General features: G+C 28.4%; 4 protein-coding genes across 6 annotated transcripts; 3 read left to right on the top strand and 1 right to left on the bottom strand.

Annotated features, from left to right (window-relative positions):
- Nucleotides 1-389: 389 nt before the first annotated feature.
- LOC105207758 lies at nt 390-3,271 on the bottom strand. The gene is made up of 5 exons (XM_011177400.3): nt 3,086-3,271; nt 2,534-2,672; nt 2,205-2,362; nt 2,015-2,127; nt 390-590 (listed from the first exon to the last, which is right to left on the bottom strand). The coding sequence occupies exons 1-5, from the start codon at nt 3,229-3,231 to the stop codon at nt 544-546; spliced, it is 603 nt and encodes a 200-aa protein (XP_011175702.1). The 5' UTR covers nt 3,232-3,271; the 3' UTR covers nt 390-543.
- Nucleotides 3,272-3,592: 321 nt separating this feature from the next.
- On the top strand, nt 3,593-7,387 carry LOC105207759 (ubiquitin-like-conjugating enzyme ATG3). The gene is made up of 6 exons (XM_011177401.3): nt 3,593-3,826; nt 4,645-4,833; nt 4,912-5,154; nt 5,233-5,385; nt 5,906-6,033; nt 6,125-7,387. The coding sequence occupies exons 1-6, from the start codon at nt 3,755-3,757 to the stop codon at nt 6,285-6,287; spliced, it is 948 nt and encodes a 315-aa protein (XP_011175703.1). The 5' UTR covers nt 3,593-3,754; the 3' UTR covers nt 6,288-7,387.
- Nucleotides 7,388-8,317: 930 nt separating this feature from the next.
- On the top strand, nt 8,318-11,642 carry LOC105207817 (lipase member H-B). The gene is made up of 7 exons (XM_011177461.3): nt 8,318-8,691; nt 8,993-9,047; nt 9,212-9,357; nt 9,764-10,006; nt 10,334-10,534; nt 10,608-10,767; nt 11,389-11,642. The coding sequence occupies exons 1-7, from the start codon at nt 8,628-8,630 to the stop codon at nt 11,462-11,464; spliced, it is 945 nt and encodes a 314-aa protein (XP_011175763.2). The 5' UTR covers nt 8,318-8,627; the 3' UTR covers nt 11,465-11,642.
- Nucleotides 11,643-13,453: 1,811 nt separating this feature from the next.
- LOC105207757 (pancreatic triacylglycerol lipase) lies at nt 13,454-16,664 on the top strand. 3 transcript variants are annotated; one of them, XM_039457500.1, is made up of 8 exons: nt 13,454-13,540; nt 13,965-14,031; nt 14,099-14,153; nt 14,440-14,585; nt 15,446-15,688; nt 15,992-16,141; nt 16,211-16,370; nt 16,442-16,664. In XM_039457500.1, the coding sequence occupies exons 2-8, from the start codon at nt 13,974-13,976 to the stop codon at nt 16,548-16,550; spliced, it is 921 nt and encodes a 306-aa protein (XP_039313434.1). In that variant the 5' UTR covers nt 13,454-13,540; nt 13,965-13,973; the 3' UTR covers nt 16,551-16,664. The 3 variants fall into 3 exon arrangements, with proteins under 3 accessions (XP_039313434.1, XP_011175701.1, XP_039313433.1); XM_011177399.3 differs by having other exon boundaries at nt 13,455-13,540; nt 15,935-16,141; XM_039457499.1 differs by lacking the exon at nt 13,454-13,540 and having other exon boundaries at nt 13,610-14,031; nt 15,935-16,141.
- Nucleotides 16,665-16,733: the final 69 nt, after the last annotated feature.

Genomic DNA, 16,733 nt, shown 5'->3' with positions numbered 1-16,733 from the left:
AGGTCATGATTTATCGCTATTCTAGAACTTAACACGTAAATCGCAACATTGTATACAAAAAGTGTAAATATATGTATGTAAAATGAAAGAATACTTTCATGTAAACACAATGAAGAAAATTAGGATAACGATTATTAAAAATCATGCAATCACAGTTTAGTATAAAAAATTAACTTTTATTACTTTGCTTCAGTAATTAGTTAAACTATTAAATTCCTTATGTATAATAATCAATATTTATTATAAATATACAGAGAGTAGTAAATAATTTATATATAATATATATAATTTTCTCTTTCTGTACAAGATCACTCTATTTTTATAATAAATATTATCCATTCTACGTAAGGAATAGTGTAATATAAATATAAATCGTGATTACAGTTTAATATTAAAAATTCAATTAATTCTTTCTTTATAAAAAGAAAGAATTTTATTAAAGAATTTTATTATAATTTATCCATGTATATCAAATTTCTTTATTCACTTAATTTTATCCATTTGAAGTTCTCTGCTTCAGCGGCTCTATGTATCTTCGTCTTCTTAATGAAGAGTCTCCTTAGCTAGAAATTGCGTGAACGCAAGAATCTCTGAAACACATATAATCTTTGTTAAATCTTTCTATACAGAATATTTTTGAATGACTAAACTTAAACATTTATAAGCTCGTGAAGCGATTGTACTAACAAGTGTATGTACTCTACTTTTGTAATTAAAAAGTTAATAACTTGTAACTTAATTGTAAATGAGTTAATTTTTAACTACAACTAGTTATCTTTAAACACATAAATATTAACTTATTGATTTTTTCCCTTTTTAAGAATTATCTGACAGAGAAAGAAAAAAATTATAAATATAAGAAGTACATTTCTATATAAAAAACAATAACAAATATTTGTTATTTCATAGAAACTTAATTTGCAAATTAAATATTAAATTTATTTGATGTGGTTCATATTTTAATTATTTTGTTAAAGTATTTTAATTTTAAAAATTACAATATTTTAATTTAATATAAATAATATTTTTCAAAATTAATTTTATAAACCATTAACTTTAATTTAATTTAGTTTAAAAAAATACCCAACTTTGATTGAGATATCTAGATTTAAAAATCAAAATAGCTAATGATAAAAGTAAAGTACGGTATTATATCAAAGTATATTGGTATCACTGATATAAATATACATATCAGTAATTCGTACATCTTGAGTTATAATCATATGTGAATTTAACCTTTTTTTAAAATTAAATTTAAAAAAAAATGAGACATATTATCTAAGTATTTTTAAAGATTTGGAAGAATGCTGTATACAAAAATAAAGTCAAAACATAAAAATTTTTAATGGATAGTGAATTCACAAAAAATAAAGTATATTATTAAATTGTAATAAAATTCAATATAATCGAATAATATACTTATCGTGAACTTGAAAATTTATACAAAATCACACAATAAATATCAACACTAAGATCTAGTCATGACCTATATGATTTTTCGTTTAATATTTGTGTAATAAAATTGTTTATTAAACATGTAATTGAACATATTTTATCATTTATTTAAGATAAATGTAAAGAAATTTATTATGAGCATTTTTTCCTCACATATCTATATCGATGATAGCATTTCATCATCAATAGTTATTTTTCCAATCATAGAAACAAAAAGCTTGAAAATTATGCGTGTTTATATATTGTATTTTATATAAGTGTCAGGATTTATATTATCAGTTATATTTGAGTAATTGTCAAATTACAAAATAATACTGCACATCATATCAAATTTTCAATGATTGGTTTAAAAATACATTCTGATTACTACTAAAATAAAATAATTTTTTATATTTTATAATTATATTTATTCACAATATTTTCAGTTAAACTTTAAACAATTTTTTTTAAAACAAACCCTAGTTAAATAGCTCATTTATCAAAGATTTCTTTAAAGACATTACTACATATGTGAACATTATATAGACATAAAAGGTATGAAAAAATAAAGTACACCTACTATTAATATTCTTCCTTCCGCGCTTTTCTTCCACAAAAGATGAGGTCAGATTATTAATAGTCTCCTCTTCTTTGTAATCAATTAATCTCATACAATCACTGATACGAAGATACCTAATGCATATAAAAAATACGGTAAATTATAATATTGAAAAGATCGCACTGTCAGTTGTTTTTAAAACGACAATTACATGTTATGGAAAAACTGAAAACCTTCAACGGCCCATTCTAAAAGTAACTCGAGTGTTGGTCGATAAGGCGTCCCCTTGATTAATTCTTGCATCGTCTCATCCTTTAAAGATACCTTGCTTCTGGCGTTTTCCAAATTAATCAAATAATTCTTCAAATCCTGAAATCAAAGATGCAAATTTTCTATTAGTCCGTTGTTTTCAGTTGAATTTCTTGCTCAGTTCATTTTCCTTTTTTTTAACGTGGAAAGAAAAGAGAAAAGAAGCATACAAGAAGTTTAACTGAAAGGAATGAACCTTATGTTAACTGGTACAATGAAGATGAGTAATACCTGATTCGCGTCATTTAGTTGCGTCAAAATATTTGAGAGAAGCGCGATTTCTTCCTCGAAGCCCATGAGGATTTTAAATATCAATCTTTCCCGCGTTTCCTGGTCTACACTATCTTCCACTCCGTCTATTTCTTCGCTACTACAAAGATGAGTATCGATCAATTAATCTATTAATAAAATTAAAAAGTTAATAATTAATTTTAAATAATAAATTTATTCGGTTGATATATTATCAAACTAATCGGAGTTGGTAAGGATAGCTCTTAATTTATTTTTTCAACATCTTGAGGTCAATTCTATATTATTCACCTTGGTGAAAATTACAAAAGTGAATAAATTTACTAAAATATTTGTAATTTCATTGGTCAAAAGCTAGTGAATTTGCTCACTTTTGTAATTTTTACTCAGCTTATGTGATACAGAATCGACTCCCTTGTCCACTCCTACTTCGCCGCAACTGTCGCGCCATCTGATCTACTTTCATCGGAAGTCTCGCGATAAGGAACATTGTGGCTTGTGGCACGAGCAAGTAGCCACTTGTTATCCACTTACTTCGTGACGTGACGCAATTGTTCAGCCCGATTAGCCAAAACCTCGAGCGGTCTCTCAGCCTTCTGCGACAATTCTTTCCATTTGTCATCCAACCTTTCTAGACGTGCGAAATAACGGATCAGGCACACGTGAAGTTCTCGTGCCATGTCCCCGGATCCTAAGTGAACTTGATCGGGCTTTCTCGCCTCCGAGAAAAATCACCCGGGTTCCCAATTCTAAGGAATTTTCGTGACAACAGTTGGCGATAGCGTTTGGTCGCACGAAGGAACAATCTTACTAGAACCACAGAGAGGGACCTGGTTCTAGTGACAAATTCCTCTTTCTGCTGGAACTCACACGTCCGTCTACCGATTTTTCGCGTTCCACGGTGATTGAGTTCACCAGAGTTCGCCGTGGTCACCTGTCGGACAAGGTTTGTGTGCTACTCGTGGTCACTCGGTTCGAACGCGAATCGATCCGGCGTAAGTCGCGATTGTCGAGAGAAGAGAGAATTTGTGAGCGAGGACATTGCGACATTAGTTCAGGAGTCATAGGAGAAACTCTTCCATTGTGGATCGAAATGGGATTTCGTTGAACAACGATCGTCATCCCTCTCGCACGTCCGCGCAACGTCGGATACGGGTTGTCCGTCCGCCTGTCTGTTTCACCGTTGTGGACAAATAATCAACAATGCAAAGTGTAATAAACTCTGTGAAGGGCACCGCGCTGGGCGTCGCTGAATACTTGACACCGGTTCTGAAGGTAATTTTGGCCCAGCTTCCGCTTTCTCGTTTTGCTCACCGGAAATTGTATGTCTGTAATTTGTCGGAGTAGATTAGATATTTTGGTTTGATTATCGCTGAACGACGAAGAGGGAGGATGTACAGATGTCCAGTAAATTCTGATGTAATTGGAAGAAAAAGAAACGAGTAAAGTACGCACACCAAATTATTCAATAAAAATAAATCCCAATGAAGGAAAAAAAAACAGAAAAGTGCAAGATAAATTCTCTTTCTTTTCTTTAAAAGTAATCCCACTTTGCTGCAATTTTTGATAAATAATTTTTAAAGTAAACTTTTAAATATATTAGAGTTTTATTAGTACATGTAGAAAAACTTGATTTAATTGTAATGATACTTTTTCATTAAATTTACAAGTACTCCAGAATCTTGTCCAAAACATGATTTTATATAACAATCAAGAGCAAACAAAATTAAATAACTTTTACATTAATATAAGAATTGTGCTTAAATTTTACAGATATTCATAATAATAGAACATAATAACAGAACAATCTATAAGTTTTAAATTTTTAAATTGATAATATGATGCATACATTTAAAGAAAAATAAATAAATAAATAAATCTGAAAAGCTTGTAATTTTTACATTTTGACTTTGAGAAGATGTAGTCGAAACATTCTTAAATGATTACAATGTGATAAATTCTACTGATTGTTTCAATATATTGTTATATTTTGTTAGGATATTTCTGTCAGCAGCCGATAAAATTTTTTGATACTTCACAAAATTTGTTTTCAATAATTTTGTATTTATGTGAAATTGCATGGTCTCTTTAAGGAGAGCAAATTTCGAGAAACTGGTGTCTTGACACCAGAAGAGTTTGTAGCAGCTGGTGACCATTTGGTACATCATTGTCCCACATGGCAATGGGCTACCGGTGATGAGGATAGGGCAAAATCTTACCTACCTAAAGGCAAACAGTTCCTGTTGACTCGTAATGTTCCCTGCACTCGTCGATGTAAGCAGGTAATATATTATTGCTGAAAGACACTAAATTTTTTTCTCCAATTTGTATACAATAATAGCATTGATTTGTATTTATAGATGGAATACAGCAACGAGCAAGAATGTATTATAGAAGCTGACGATCCTGAAGGTGGTTGGGTGGACACCCATCATTATGCCAGTGTCGCTGGCTTGGATGAAAGAGTAACAGAAATGGCACTGGAAGAGAGCTTAGGAGAGCCATCTCAACTTCAGGATAATGCGGACGAAGATGAAGATGATGAAGATGCCGCTGATATGGAGGCTTTCGAAATCAGTGGTATGCTGGATGAGCAGGATAAGGTAGCACAAACACACAGATCTATAAGAAAAAAAATTTCCTGAATTAATAATTTATTAGAAATGTATTTTTCTTTGTAGCACACGGCAACGGAAAACACTAAGAAAACCAGCCATGAGAAACGAGATTCATTTACGGAAGGAGAGATCATTCGCACTCGTACTTACGACTTGTATATTACATACGACAAATATTACCAAACACCTAGATTATGGTTGTTTGGATATAATGAGGTAAGACACATATTTGCTTCCTACCGATTTCTGAAAGAGGTTTTTCGATCTTTTTACAATGTTTCATATGACAGAGTTTACTAAAATAAAAAAAAAATTATATTTATAAGAAAGAATGTAAAGTTTAAAGAACATTTTGGATTTAAAAAAAAGTTTTATCATATTATTTTCATGTAAGAGTATGTGTTCATGAATTATATAATTCTCTTTAAATATGATGTCATATTAGTGAAAATACGACGTTTGGTATACATTTAAATAATTATTATAAAGAATTTTTTTCCATATCAACATTTATCAATTTTATAAAAAAATATTTTTAAATGAAATATTGTTTTATTGCTTAAATTTTCTTTATTATTTATTATTTTGAAGATAGTAAATAAAAACTCTAGTGTTAAATATATATGAATGAAAAGTGTCCTTTTTGCACTATTTTTGAGAACTGAAGAATTACCTTAAATCTTTAAAGTATTACATCTTCTCTAGATGCACTGTATTATTTGTTTTATCATATTAGAATCGGAAGCCTCTTAATGTAGAAGAGATGTACGAAGATGTTAGTCAGGATCACGCTAAAAAGACAGTTACGATGGAAACTCACCCTCACATACCTGGTCCTCCTATGGCTTCCGTTCATCCTTGCAGGTAAAAAGAAGATGAAAAAGAGGCATCTGATTTTATGAATTTCGTCAAATTTACAATTCTTGATGGACTGAATATTTCATTGTTTGTGCAGGCATGCGGAAGTGATGAAGAAAATCATGGAGACAGTGATGGAAGGTGGTGGAGAGTTAGGAGTACACATGTACCTCATAATATTTCTGAAATTCGTTCAGTCCGTTATACCAACGATCGAATACGATTACACACAAAATTTTATGCTAAACGCGGCCGGCTAAATGCATCTCTAGTACTAAGTATCAACGTTGTATTGTGATTAATATAAATTGCTTATCATATTTAATGAATACGCGCGATAATTGTGTATCGATGTTTGCTACGCTTTTCATTATAAATGTGAAAATCGTAATTTTATTCGAGATTGTAAAAAGATTCAAGAGATTTTCGCGTATCTTGAGTTGACTTTTGAAAATCCGGAAATTGTAATAAGAATATTTCGAACAGTATAAACATGTAAGAATCCAAAGATATGAAATGTACTAGGATCTCGAGCGTTTAGCATTTAAGGATCCATTGTATACTCGTCCTAATTAATTTTAAGTAAACATGTACACCTCTACAAGATACTTTTTTTACATTGCAAGATATTAAGTTGAGCAAATATTTGACTTGACAACCGTTAGACAATAAGTGCGAAATAAAAGGCTACACTGAAAGCAACGAAAGGAATTGACGGAGGCAGAGAAATATGAAAATAATTTCCTATTTATTATACAGGATGTATTTTATAAGTCTATGTCATAACTTTAGAAAGCGAATCTTTGATTTACTTGAGACTCAAATTTGATCACATAAATAGGTTTTTGGCATTCAAAAAGCTTAGGATATTTAACAAAATAGAACACTCTAACAAACTTATAGAGCCGGAAATCCATTGGATTATGGAAAAAAAAAATTTTTAAGTTTTAATGTAGATCCTAAAATCAATAATTTTACACATTGGATATTTACTACTGGAAATTAATTTTTGTCCTTGAAAATCAGGATTTTTATGGGATTTTATTGATACTTGGGAATATTTTGAAAACGTATCAAAATGGAAAATATCGTCATCGCATGGTTGCGATATTTTTAATTCGATTTGATACATCTATTAATATTTATTAGATCATTCAAGTTTTAAAGATTTACGTCAAATATAAGATATTTAAGAAAATAGACATTTAAAATTGCCTCTTGAAGTTACAATGGACTTAAAATACCTGTATATAATTAAGATACTTATTTGTTAACTTATTATTTACAAAAAGCTTAAATATTTATCAAAATTGGTTATAGCTAATTATTACGAAAATAAATTGGAATATTCCAAATATTACTTATGCGTGTGACCATTTTACTTATCATTCGTAGTTGCAGCAAGGTGACTAAAATTTAATCTTCCGGTCGACCGTTTCTCCCCTAATTTACTTCCTTGCGAAGAGATACACATAATTATTTGCCGTTTCGCTGGTAATCCACGACATTCTCATAAATCTGCCAGTACATTGCATAAATTAACATGAGTGCGATTAAATGAACAGTTGACAGAATTATGGGGCACCATGTCGTGCGATGTCGCACTCCTTGTTTTACGAGTTTTTAGACATAATAGACTCAGGTTAGGTATTGTAGAAATTTATTATTTTATCGAAAAAATGCGTTTTTGCTTTTTCTTAACATTGATTAATTTCTTACATTTTTATAAAGCACCACTCTAATAATAAGATAATACAATCCTATAACATTTTCTAGTCTCATAATTTAAAAATATCTTAATATTGAGATGCTATAAAATATATTAAAAACGTAAAGTACGTGATAACATATGTCGTATAATATGTTAATTTTGCATATTCAAAAAATATACTAATATGGAAATATACAGTGTCATAAAGTTAACATAATTGTCCAATTGTAAACGTACATTGTACTTTTGATAAAAGCGGTAAAAACGGTAATTTTCCATAATATCGTTCTATCATTAAATTATACATTACATAAGTTATAACTGCTATATCTTACAATTAGTATAAATATATAGTGGACTCAACAAACTAGATCCAGTATAAAAAAACATATTGACAGTATAAATGTTATTTAAAATTCACGTTTGTTTTATTATTTCAAAATTATTTATTATTTTAGAATTTTACTATCCATATTCATGTAAATAATTATAATTTGTGTTCATATATATATATACAATCTTTTGTTTCTATTATCTAATATATTATAAGAAATTATGCAAAATTTTTAAAGCATTTACTTAATTTTGAATAATTGCATATTTTTTGTATGATAATCATTTAATAATTATTCTCTTTTAATTTTGCAACGTATTCCTAATTTTTTTTCCTGTATAATTAACTTTGTTAAACAAAATATCTCTGTTTAACACGTGTACGTTCTTTATATACGAAGTAAACTAAACAGGGCGATATGAGATAACGGAACGTCTCATAAATTTAACAGTGTATAAATTAGCGTGGCTTTTTATACCCTGGGCACAAAAAAAAAATTCAAAGTTTGGTGCGTTCAGAAAGCCTCTTTGTTTCTACTTTAGCTTCAGAGCCACAATGATAAGCCATATTTTTCAACAATTTATTTTTACTATTATAATAATATACGCGATTGCAGTTGGTAAGTATTAGCTTTCAACAGTGAAATCAGTTCAATTAAATTCAGTGATTGAAAGAAAATATAATTATTTATCAGACATATATTGATAATACTTCCTTTAGTGAATTTCAAAATTAAATCTCGTTTTGACTCGTCTAACAATAAGTGTTATGCCTTCATAAGTGTAGTAGTCAGAACTTTGAAAATTTTTATATTACATTAAAGAAATATTTTATTTTAAATTATTTTTTCTTTGTCTTGTTTGTAAGCAACATCTGATACAAAAAAGAAAAATTTGCCATATTTATATTTTTTTTTGTAGACGAGATGTCCAATGAAGAGGATCTTGAGAGCATTTTTCTACGTGTTTATGTCGGGTACTTGCTTTCGATTTTTGTTATCATTTTTACGCGCTTAATATTAAATTTTTCTAATAAATTAATTGCATTCTTCATCGTAACGATCTCGATCTTCTTCGAGAGATAAAATAAATTTCTAATAAATATTTTTTTGTATTGATCCAAATATTTATTTCTTTTAGGATCACTTTGAACGAATATGTTGACTATTCGCTGAAGAATGCCAGCGCGATCACATCTCGGATAATCAATAGCAAACCGACGGTGATGTATATTCATGGCTTTACAGAACACATGGAAAAAGAAAGTGTACGAACAGTGGTGCAAGGTACATCTTGACGACATATAACACACTGATAAAACATTCTCATATCTTATAATATTTTTAAGAATTTTTAGTATTTTAAATTTATAAAAATTTTTGAAATAATACCTTAAATCACTTTATATTTTATAAGTCTTAGAAAATTATAGACTGAAAAATCTTATATTTCAAAATTTACATATATAAAGAATTTTAGAAAACCTACTACCTTGTAGTATCATACTTTGAAAAATATTTTAATTTGTATAAAAAATCTGAGAAATTTTATATACAATTATAAAAATGTATAGAAATTCCAAAATATATACAAAAATTCTGAAAAATTATACTAATTTGTGGAGAATTCTAAAAACAGTTTTTATCAAGGCATGTATTAAAAAAAGCATTTAAATTACTTTTACTTTTTTAGCTTACTTGAAGAGAAATGATCATAATATTATCGGAGTAGATTACCGTAAATTAGCAAATGAATCGTATTTAAAAGTGGCAAGAAATGCTCCTCGCGTTGCAGATGCTCTTGTGATGTTTCTCGATAAAATGATCAAATCGGGTTTTGATAAGGAAAAATTGCATATTGTCGGACATTCTATGGGCAGCCAAATCTCCGGCTATGTCGGCAGAAAAGTCAGCTTTGAAATTCCTAGAATTACGGGTGAAAGTCCACAAGTTTTATTATCGCTTGATTTTATTTTGATTTTATTAATATATATCATTGCTTAATATAGTATTGAATTTTATCCTTAAATGACGAGAGATCTTAAAATACTTTGATGACAACCAAATTTTAAATCTGTTTTTTGATTTTGTTTCTATATTATTTATTCATTTTCAAATTACATTTTATATGTACATGTAATGTAAATTAAAAAGAGAGATCAAAAGACAGAGTTCAAATTTAGTTATTTAAAAAATTTTTTGAAAACTTTGCTATGAAAAAAATTTCTATATAAAATATATATTTAAAGATATTTTTCTATAGGACTAGATCCTGCCGGTCCTCTCTACAACCGTCTCCAGCCTAGTCTTTCATTCTCTGATGCCCGTTTTGTGGATATCATACATACGGACTATGGATTTTATGGTATTGCCAAAACTATGGGCACAGTGGACTTTTTTCCAAACGGTGGTGAACGAATACAACCTGGCTGTCCGCAACGTCCTACGTTTCTCAGCATTGATGGTATATTTTCTTTCTCTTAGAATTTGTAGAAATAAAAATATCTTTCACATCTCGATTTTTGTCATTTATTCAGATTTCTGCAGCCATCGTCGTTCGTGGCAATTCTATGCTGAGTCTCTGATCAATGAATCTGCCTTCTTAGGCGTACAATGTGCTTCATTACCTCACTTGGTCTCCGGCAGATGCAGTAATAACACACAAATCATCATGGGATACGCCACCCCGAACAGCGCGTCAGTAAATAAATTTTGAATTTGAAAGAAACAATTTAAGAGAAAAATTATTTTATGAAATTGTACTTGTAAAAAATTTTCTTAGACTTCTTCACACAATTTTTCAGAATTTTTAAATTAATTCACATTGGTGAAGAACAAATGTACCTCACATAATTTTGCGTGGCGAAATTATAGTCTAAAATTATAATTACTTCTTAAATTACTTCTCTAAAATTTAAATGACAAAGAGAGAGAAGTAAGTACAATTTTTATAATGAAACAAACCCGACGAGTTCTTTCCGTTCTTCCATAAAAAAATTCACAAAGTTAGACTTTGGTTTGACTTCTAGCCAGTGTGATTAATATTCGTAAATAAATTATATAACATTTTTTAAAAAGTTTTATGTTTTTTATATGAATTGAAACACTTTTTAAAAATGCTGAAGAAATCTAAATTTTTTCTAAAATTTTTTGTATACGTAAATTCTGAGATATTTTAAGACTTCTCATTTTATAATTTCTAAAAAAAAATTATAAAATTTGAAGAAGTTTAAAATATCTTTTAAAATATTTATAAATTTACATTTTGCACCAGAGTAATCTTTTTTAAATATATGAAATTATGATATCTTTTTACAGACAAGGGACTATCTATCTTGTGACGGATAATAAAAGTCCTTTCGGGTTGAAAGACCAAGGACTCTCATTGAATTGATGTTACGATAAAAAACACAATATAAAAAGGACACCGCAAAAGTTCTAGAAAATTAAAGATAGTGAATTCTCTTATTAATATAAAAGAAAAAAAGGAAATAGGAGAGAGAGTATATCAACCTTTGTGATGTGCATACTTTATCACGCTACACATTCATTATATTTAATGGACAATCGAACGCAACGTCTTACTTTATTTCTTGTAATATTCAAGTCGTCGTTACTATTAGAGGAGAAGAGGGTATTATGGCTACTGTCGACAATACGGTTACCCCTATTATCTCCATTATTAGATGACGTATTCCAACAATTGCTTATGGAGTTATTCATTTAATAGCCCGACGTTTTTTAGTGATGTTAATATGACAATACATAATGGCCGGTATTCATAGTCGATTTTTATATTTAAGATCGTCTTAAGTATCACCTTAAGATGCTATCAACCAATCAGAGAGCCGTATTAGCAGCTTAAGACGTTGCTTGAAATAAGACTCGACTATGAATACCGGCCAATAAGTGACAATTGTTATAAGGCATTTTTACTTTTGAGCACTTCTAAACTTTTTTAAGGTTCACCTTTAACCTTTAATTACTTATACTTTCTCATTATTCTTAAACTTGAGTGTATTTTTTTTATTATTTACCTTTTTATTCAGCTATACACATTTTGAGTTATACAAAGTTAAAACAATAACATGGAATTTCATTAATATGGCCTTTTATGCGAAATTTTTATATTGAAATATTTCTTCGATAAATCGATCGTCATTCTAGAGAGCGGTGTTTAGAAACATTAAAAACATTATTTTATGCTTGTTGTTTAATGTTAAACACGGATAAAATGATATTTCTAATTAAATTTCTAATGGTATTTTTAAAGTTACTGAACACAAGAAAATTCTATATTAGGAAAATTCTAAACAATGGAAAATTAAAAATACATAATTTTGTAACAAGATACTGTGTTTCTTCTAAACTAAACTAATTTTTTAAAATTATTCTTATAAATAGCCATGTTATAACCACTTTTTTTCTGCCACCGATTATGCAGAGCATTAGATTTTTATAAATCACGTTTTAAATAATAAATATCTCATTACTTTGAGCCTAGAATCTGTCAAACAACATTTTGACGAATGTAATCGTTCAAGTTAATATAACATCACTGTAGTTTTTGATATATTCTTATATATTCAAATTTATATTTGTAAAGAAAAAGAAAAATATTTGGTCGTACAACTGGACTTTCAGCCCCCCCCCCGAGAAACCTAAGGTTTTTAATAAAATAAAAACACATGGTACTGTGATTGCTAGAATCAGAAATCTTGTGCGAAAAACAAGAAGGAAACTCAAAACGAGTTTGTTGGTGTTACATTCCGTTTCACGTATACTATTTATCCTTGTTTTATTGATTTTTGTTTATGTTACTTATTTTTATTTAATGTTAAATAAAGATAAATAAAGATGCATTATGCATTATAAAACGGAATGCATCTTCTAAAGGCATATAGCTAAGGTACTTTATTTTATAACGAATTTGATTGGACACGTATTAGCACACATTAGCTGTCCAATCGAATTCGCTTTAAAAACGTATTACGTATATATATGATAGAATCATATTCTTCCGAAATAAGACTTTTATTGCAATTTTCTTTCAAAAATTTAATTTTAATTATAAATAAAATAAAATAAAAATTATATCTGTTATTTTATTGCATTTGTAATACATCTAAGTGATTTAATAAATCTTGGACTGTTTTTAACTTTGGCCGCTGGTAGCGGCGTGTTACGCACACGTTACACATCCCTGTAAATATAATGGAAATATACATTAATCTTACGTTAATGGAATTCTACAATTTTATCTATACAATTCTATGCGTACATATGCGTAGTATTCTGAAAAGCTGAGTGGAAACAAAAATTTTCCATATGCCACTAATATGTCTGTATCACAGGTGTGTAATTTAGTGTTCAGTTATACGTTATATAAGCAGCTACTTCGTTTTCATACGCATTTATAGTGAACTCACAAAGTAGATCAAGTGTTGAAAGTTGAAAGAAGTATTAAAAGGTTGTCTAAAATTTACATTTGTTTTAAATTTATTATTTTAGAATTACTTATTATTTAAAAATTTTACAATCTGCATTTTTACAAATAGTTACAAAATCTCTCGAATTTTTATATATTGTGCACAAGAATTAATAACGAAGTTTGATATATGATAGGGTCGCATTATTCGTTATTTGCATTATTTATTATTTTACATTATTTATTATTTATATTATTGATTATTATTTATTATTCGCGTTATTTATTATTCTCATTATTCTTTATTCGCATTATTTTTTATTTTCATTATTTTTATTTGTATTATTTTTTATTAGCATTATTCTTTTTTTATCATTATCTGCATCTTAATTTCTTTTTACTCATAAGCTCATAGCTTTACAAAAATGTATTTCTTGAAAATCGTAATGTACTGATAAATATTTAGGACCCCACAATGTTAATCCACGTTTTCCGACAATTTGTTTTTACTATAATATACGTGACTGCAATTGGTAAGTATTTGTTTTTAATAGTGAATTCTATTTCACAGTGAATCAGCCATATCTTTTTTTTTAACAGGCTGCGTGATCAATAATGAGAAGCTCGAGAGCATTTTTCTACGTATTTATATCGGGTAATTATTTTTAATAATTTAGATTTTTGTGTTACTTTTATCGCTTAAAATTAAATTCTTAAGATAAAAGAAATAAATAATAAGAAATAAATTATATTCTTTATATAATATTAATCGTCTTTGGCGCAAAATACAATAAAGAAGTGTATTACGAAAAGATGTGTTTTTGCAGTTATATGAAAAAAAATAAAATAGATCTTACATCATTTCTTTTACATTTTTTTTTCGTAACCACTTCTTTTCAATAAATCTATTTTCGAATTGATCTAAATATTATTTTCTTTAGAACGACTATGAATGAATATATCGACTATCCGCTGGAAAATGCCAGTGCGATAACATCTCAAATAAACAACAATAAGCCGACGGTATTATATATTCACGGATTTACGGAAAATCTAAAGAAAACAAGTGTACGAACAGTGGTAGAAGGTATATTTTAACAACAGTTATTTGATAAGTTTTGAGTTTAACAATGAAATACCTATATTTTTTAACAAAATCGATTTTGGAATATTTAAATTATGATTAATTATCCTTAAAAGTACATGTCATAGCAAAAGAAAACGTTTCAAATTAAAGTCGAATGGTCCGAAAAGAAATAAATAATGTTTTTGAAAAATTTGAGTTTTTTAAATTGAAAATTGTCATTTTCAAATATGAAATTATATGATTTTCTTATATAATATATAACACTTTTACTTATTCTGCATATAAAAGTATTAAAGTTGAATTATTAAAACATCAATTATTTACAAGATATTTTATATTTTATGTCAAATATACCAGAATAAAACATGAAGTATCTCGTAAATTATTAATTTTTTAATAACTAATATTATTAAATGTAAAAAACTAAGAAAATCATATTAAGTAAATAAAATTATATAATTCCATTAGAAAAATAGAGATTATGTTTGAGATTTAAAAAAATCGATTTTTACAGAAATTGATTTTATCGTTATCTTCTTTTGTACTATATATCATAACTTTAGTTAAAATATTTGCTATACTTTCAAGGATTGTAGCACTTTAAATGTCCTGTCTTATACAAAGAATTTCTAGAAAAGACGTAAACTTTCTCAGCACGTCTGAAAAGCAATCTCTAATTCATTTAGAAAGATTTAAAAAATTTTTGATAAAATTATACAAAAATTTTGAAAAATTTTGAAATTTATAAAAATTATGAAAAATCATAAAGAATTCTAAAAAAAATTTTCACCAGTACATATATTTAAAAACCATTAAAATTACTATTATAAAAAACATTTAAATTATTTTTATCTTTTCAGCTTATTTGGAAAGAAATGATCACAATATTATTGGATTGGATTATCGTGATATAGCAAGTGACAACTATGTAAAAGTGGCAGAAAATATCCCTCATGTTGGAGATGTTGTCGCATCGACTCTCGAGGAGATGGTCAAATCGGGCTTTGATATGGAAAAGTTCCATATCGTTGGACATTCTATGGGCGGGCAAGTCGCCGGATACATCGGCAGAAAAATCAAATATCAAATTCCTAGAATTACAGGTGAAGGTCTACAAATTTTATTATCAGTTAATTTTACCTTGACTTTGCTCACATATCATTGTTTAATATAACACAGATCTATAACACAAATCTATGTTTGTTGTATTTTAATCTCGATATTGAAAACTATAATATCAACATGGCACATATACATACATATAAAAATAAAATAATAATAACCTTATTGAAATACAAGATGTAAAAGATTTTTATATACAATTTGTACTGAAAAATACTTTTATATAGGACTGGATCCTGCCGGTCCTCTTTACCATCTTGGCAACCATAGTCTTTCATCCTCTGATGCCCGTTTCGTTGATATCATACATACAGATCAAGGATTTTATGGTGTTGCCAAAGACACTGCAGGCACAGTGGATTTTTTCCCAAACGGTGGTTCACGCGTTCAACCCGGCTGTCCGCGTTTGAAATTACCAGTGATCGACGATAAAGGTATATTTTCTCTCTCTTACAAATTGCAAAGAAATTGTATCTTTTACATTTCAATTTTTGCCATTTCAGACTTTTGTAGTCATCATCGTTCCTGGAGGTTCTATGCCGAGTCTGTGATCAATGAATCTGCCTTTTTGGGCGTACAATGTTCCACGTTATCTGATTTTAAATACGATAAATGCAGTAATAACACTCGCATCGTCATGGGATATGCCACTCCGACTAGCGCGTAATTAGTAAATTAGTAAATCAATTTTTTTAAATAATGAAATTACATATGAAATATTTACTTTTTTTCAGGCGAGGAACCGTTTATCTTGTGACGGCCGCTCAAAGTCCTTTTGGATTAAAGAAGAAAGGAACTGATTGTTCTACGTTAACTTTCGCCGAATGTATTGCTCTACTTTAACAATTGTAATATATAAAAGATATCTTGAAATTTCTAGATAAAAAAACAGCAAATTCTTTGATTAATATAAAAGAGAAATACTTACAGATAAAGTTCAACCGTCTCTATAACGCACATACATGCTATATTGATTATATATTAATAATTGAACGCACCGTCTTATTTTTTTTTCTCGTAATAACC

The sequence above is a fragment of the Solenopsis invicta genome, chromosome 14 (genome assembly GCF_016802725.1).
Source record: "Solenopsis invicta isolate M01_SB chromosome 14, UNIL_Sinv_3.0, whole genome shotgun sequence".
NCBI classification, from domain to species: Eukaryota; Metazoa; Arthropoda; class Insecta; order Hymenoptera; family Formicidae; genus Solenopsis; species Solenopsis invicta.
The sequence above is the reverse complement of the archived record's forward strand: the minus strand, read 5'-3'. Positions and strand labels throughout refer to the sequence as shown.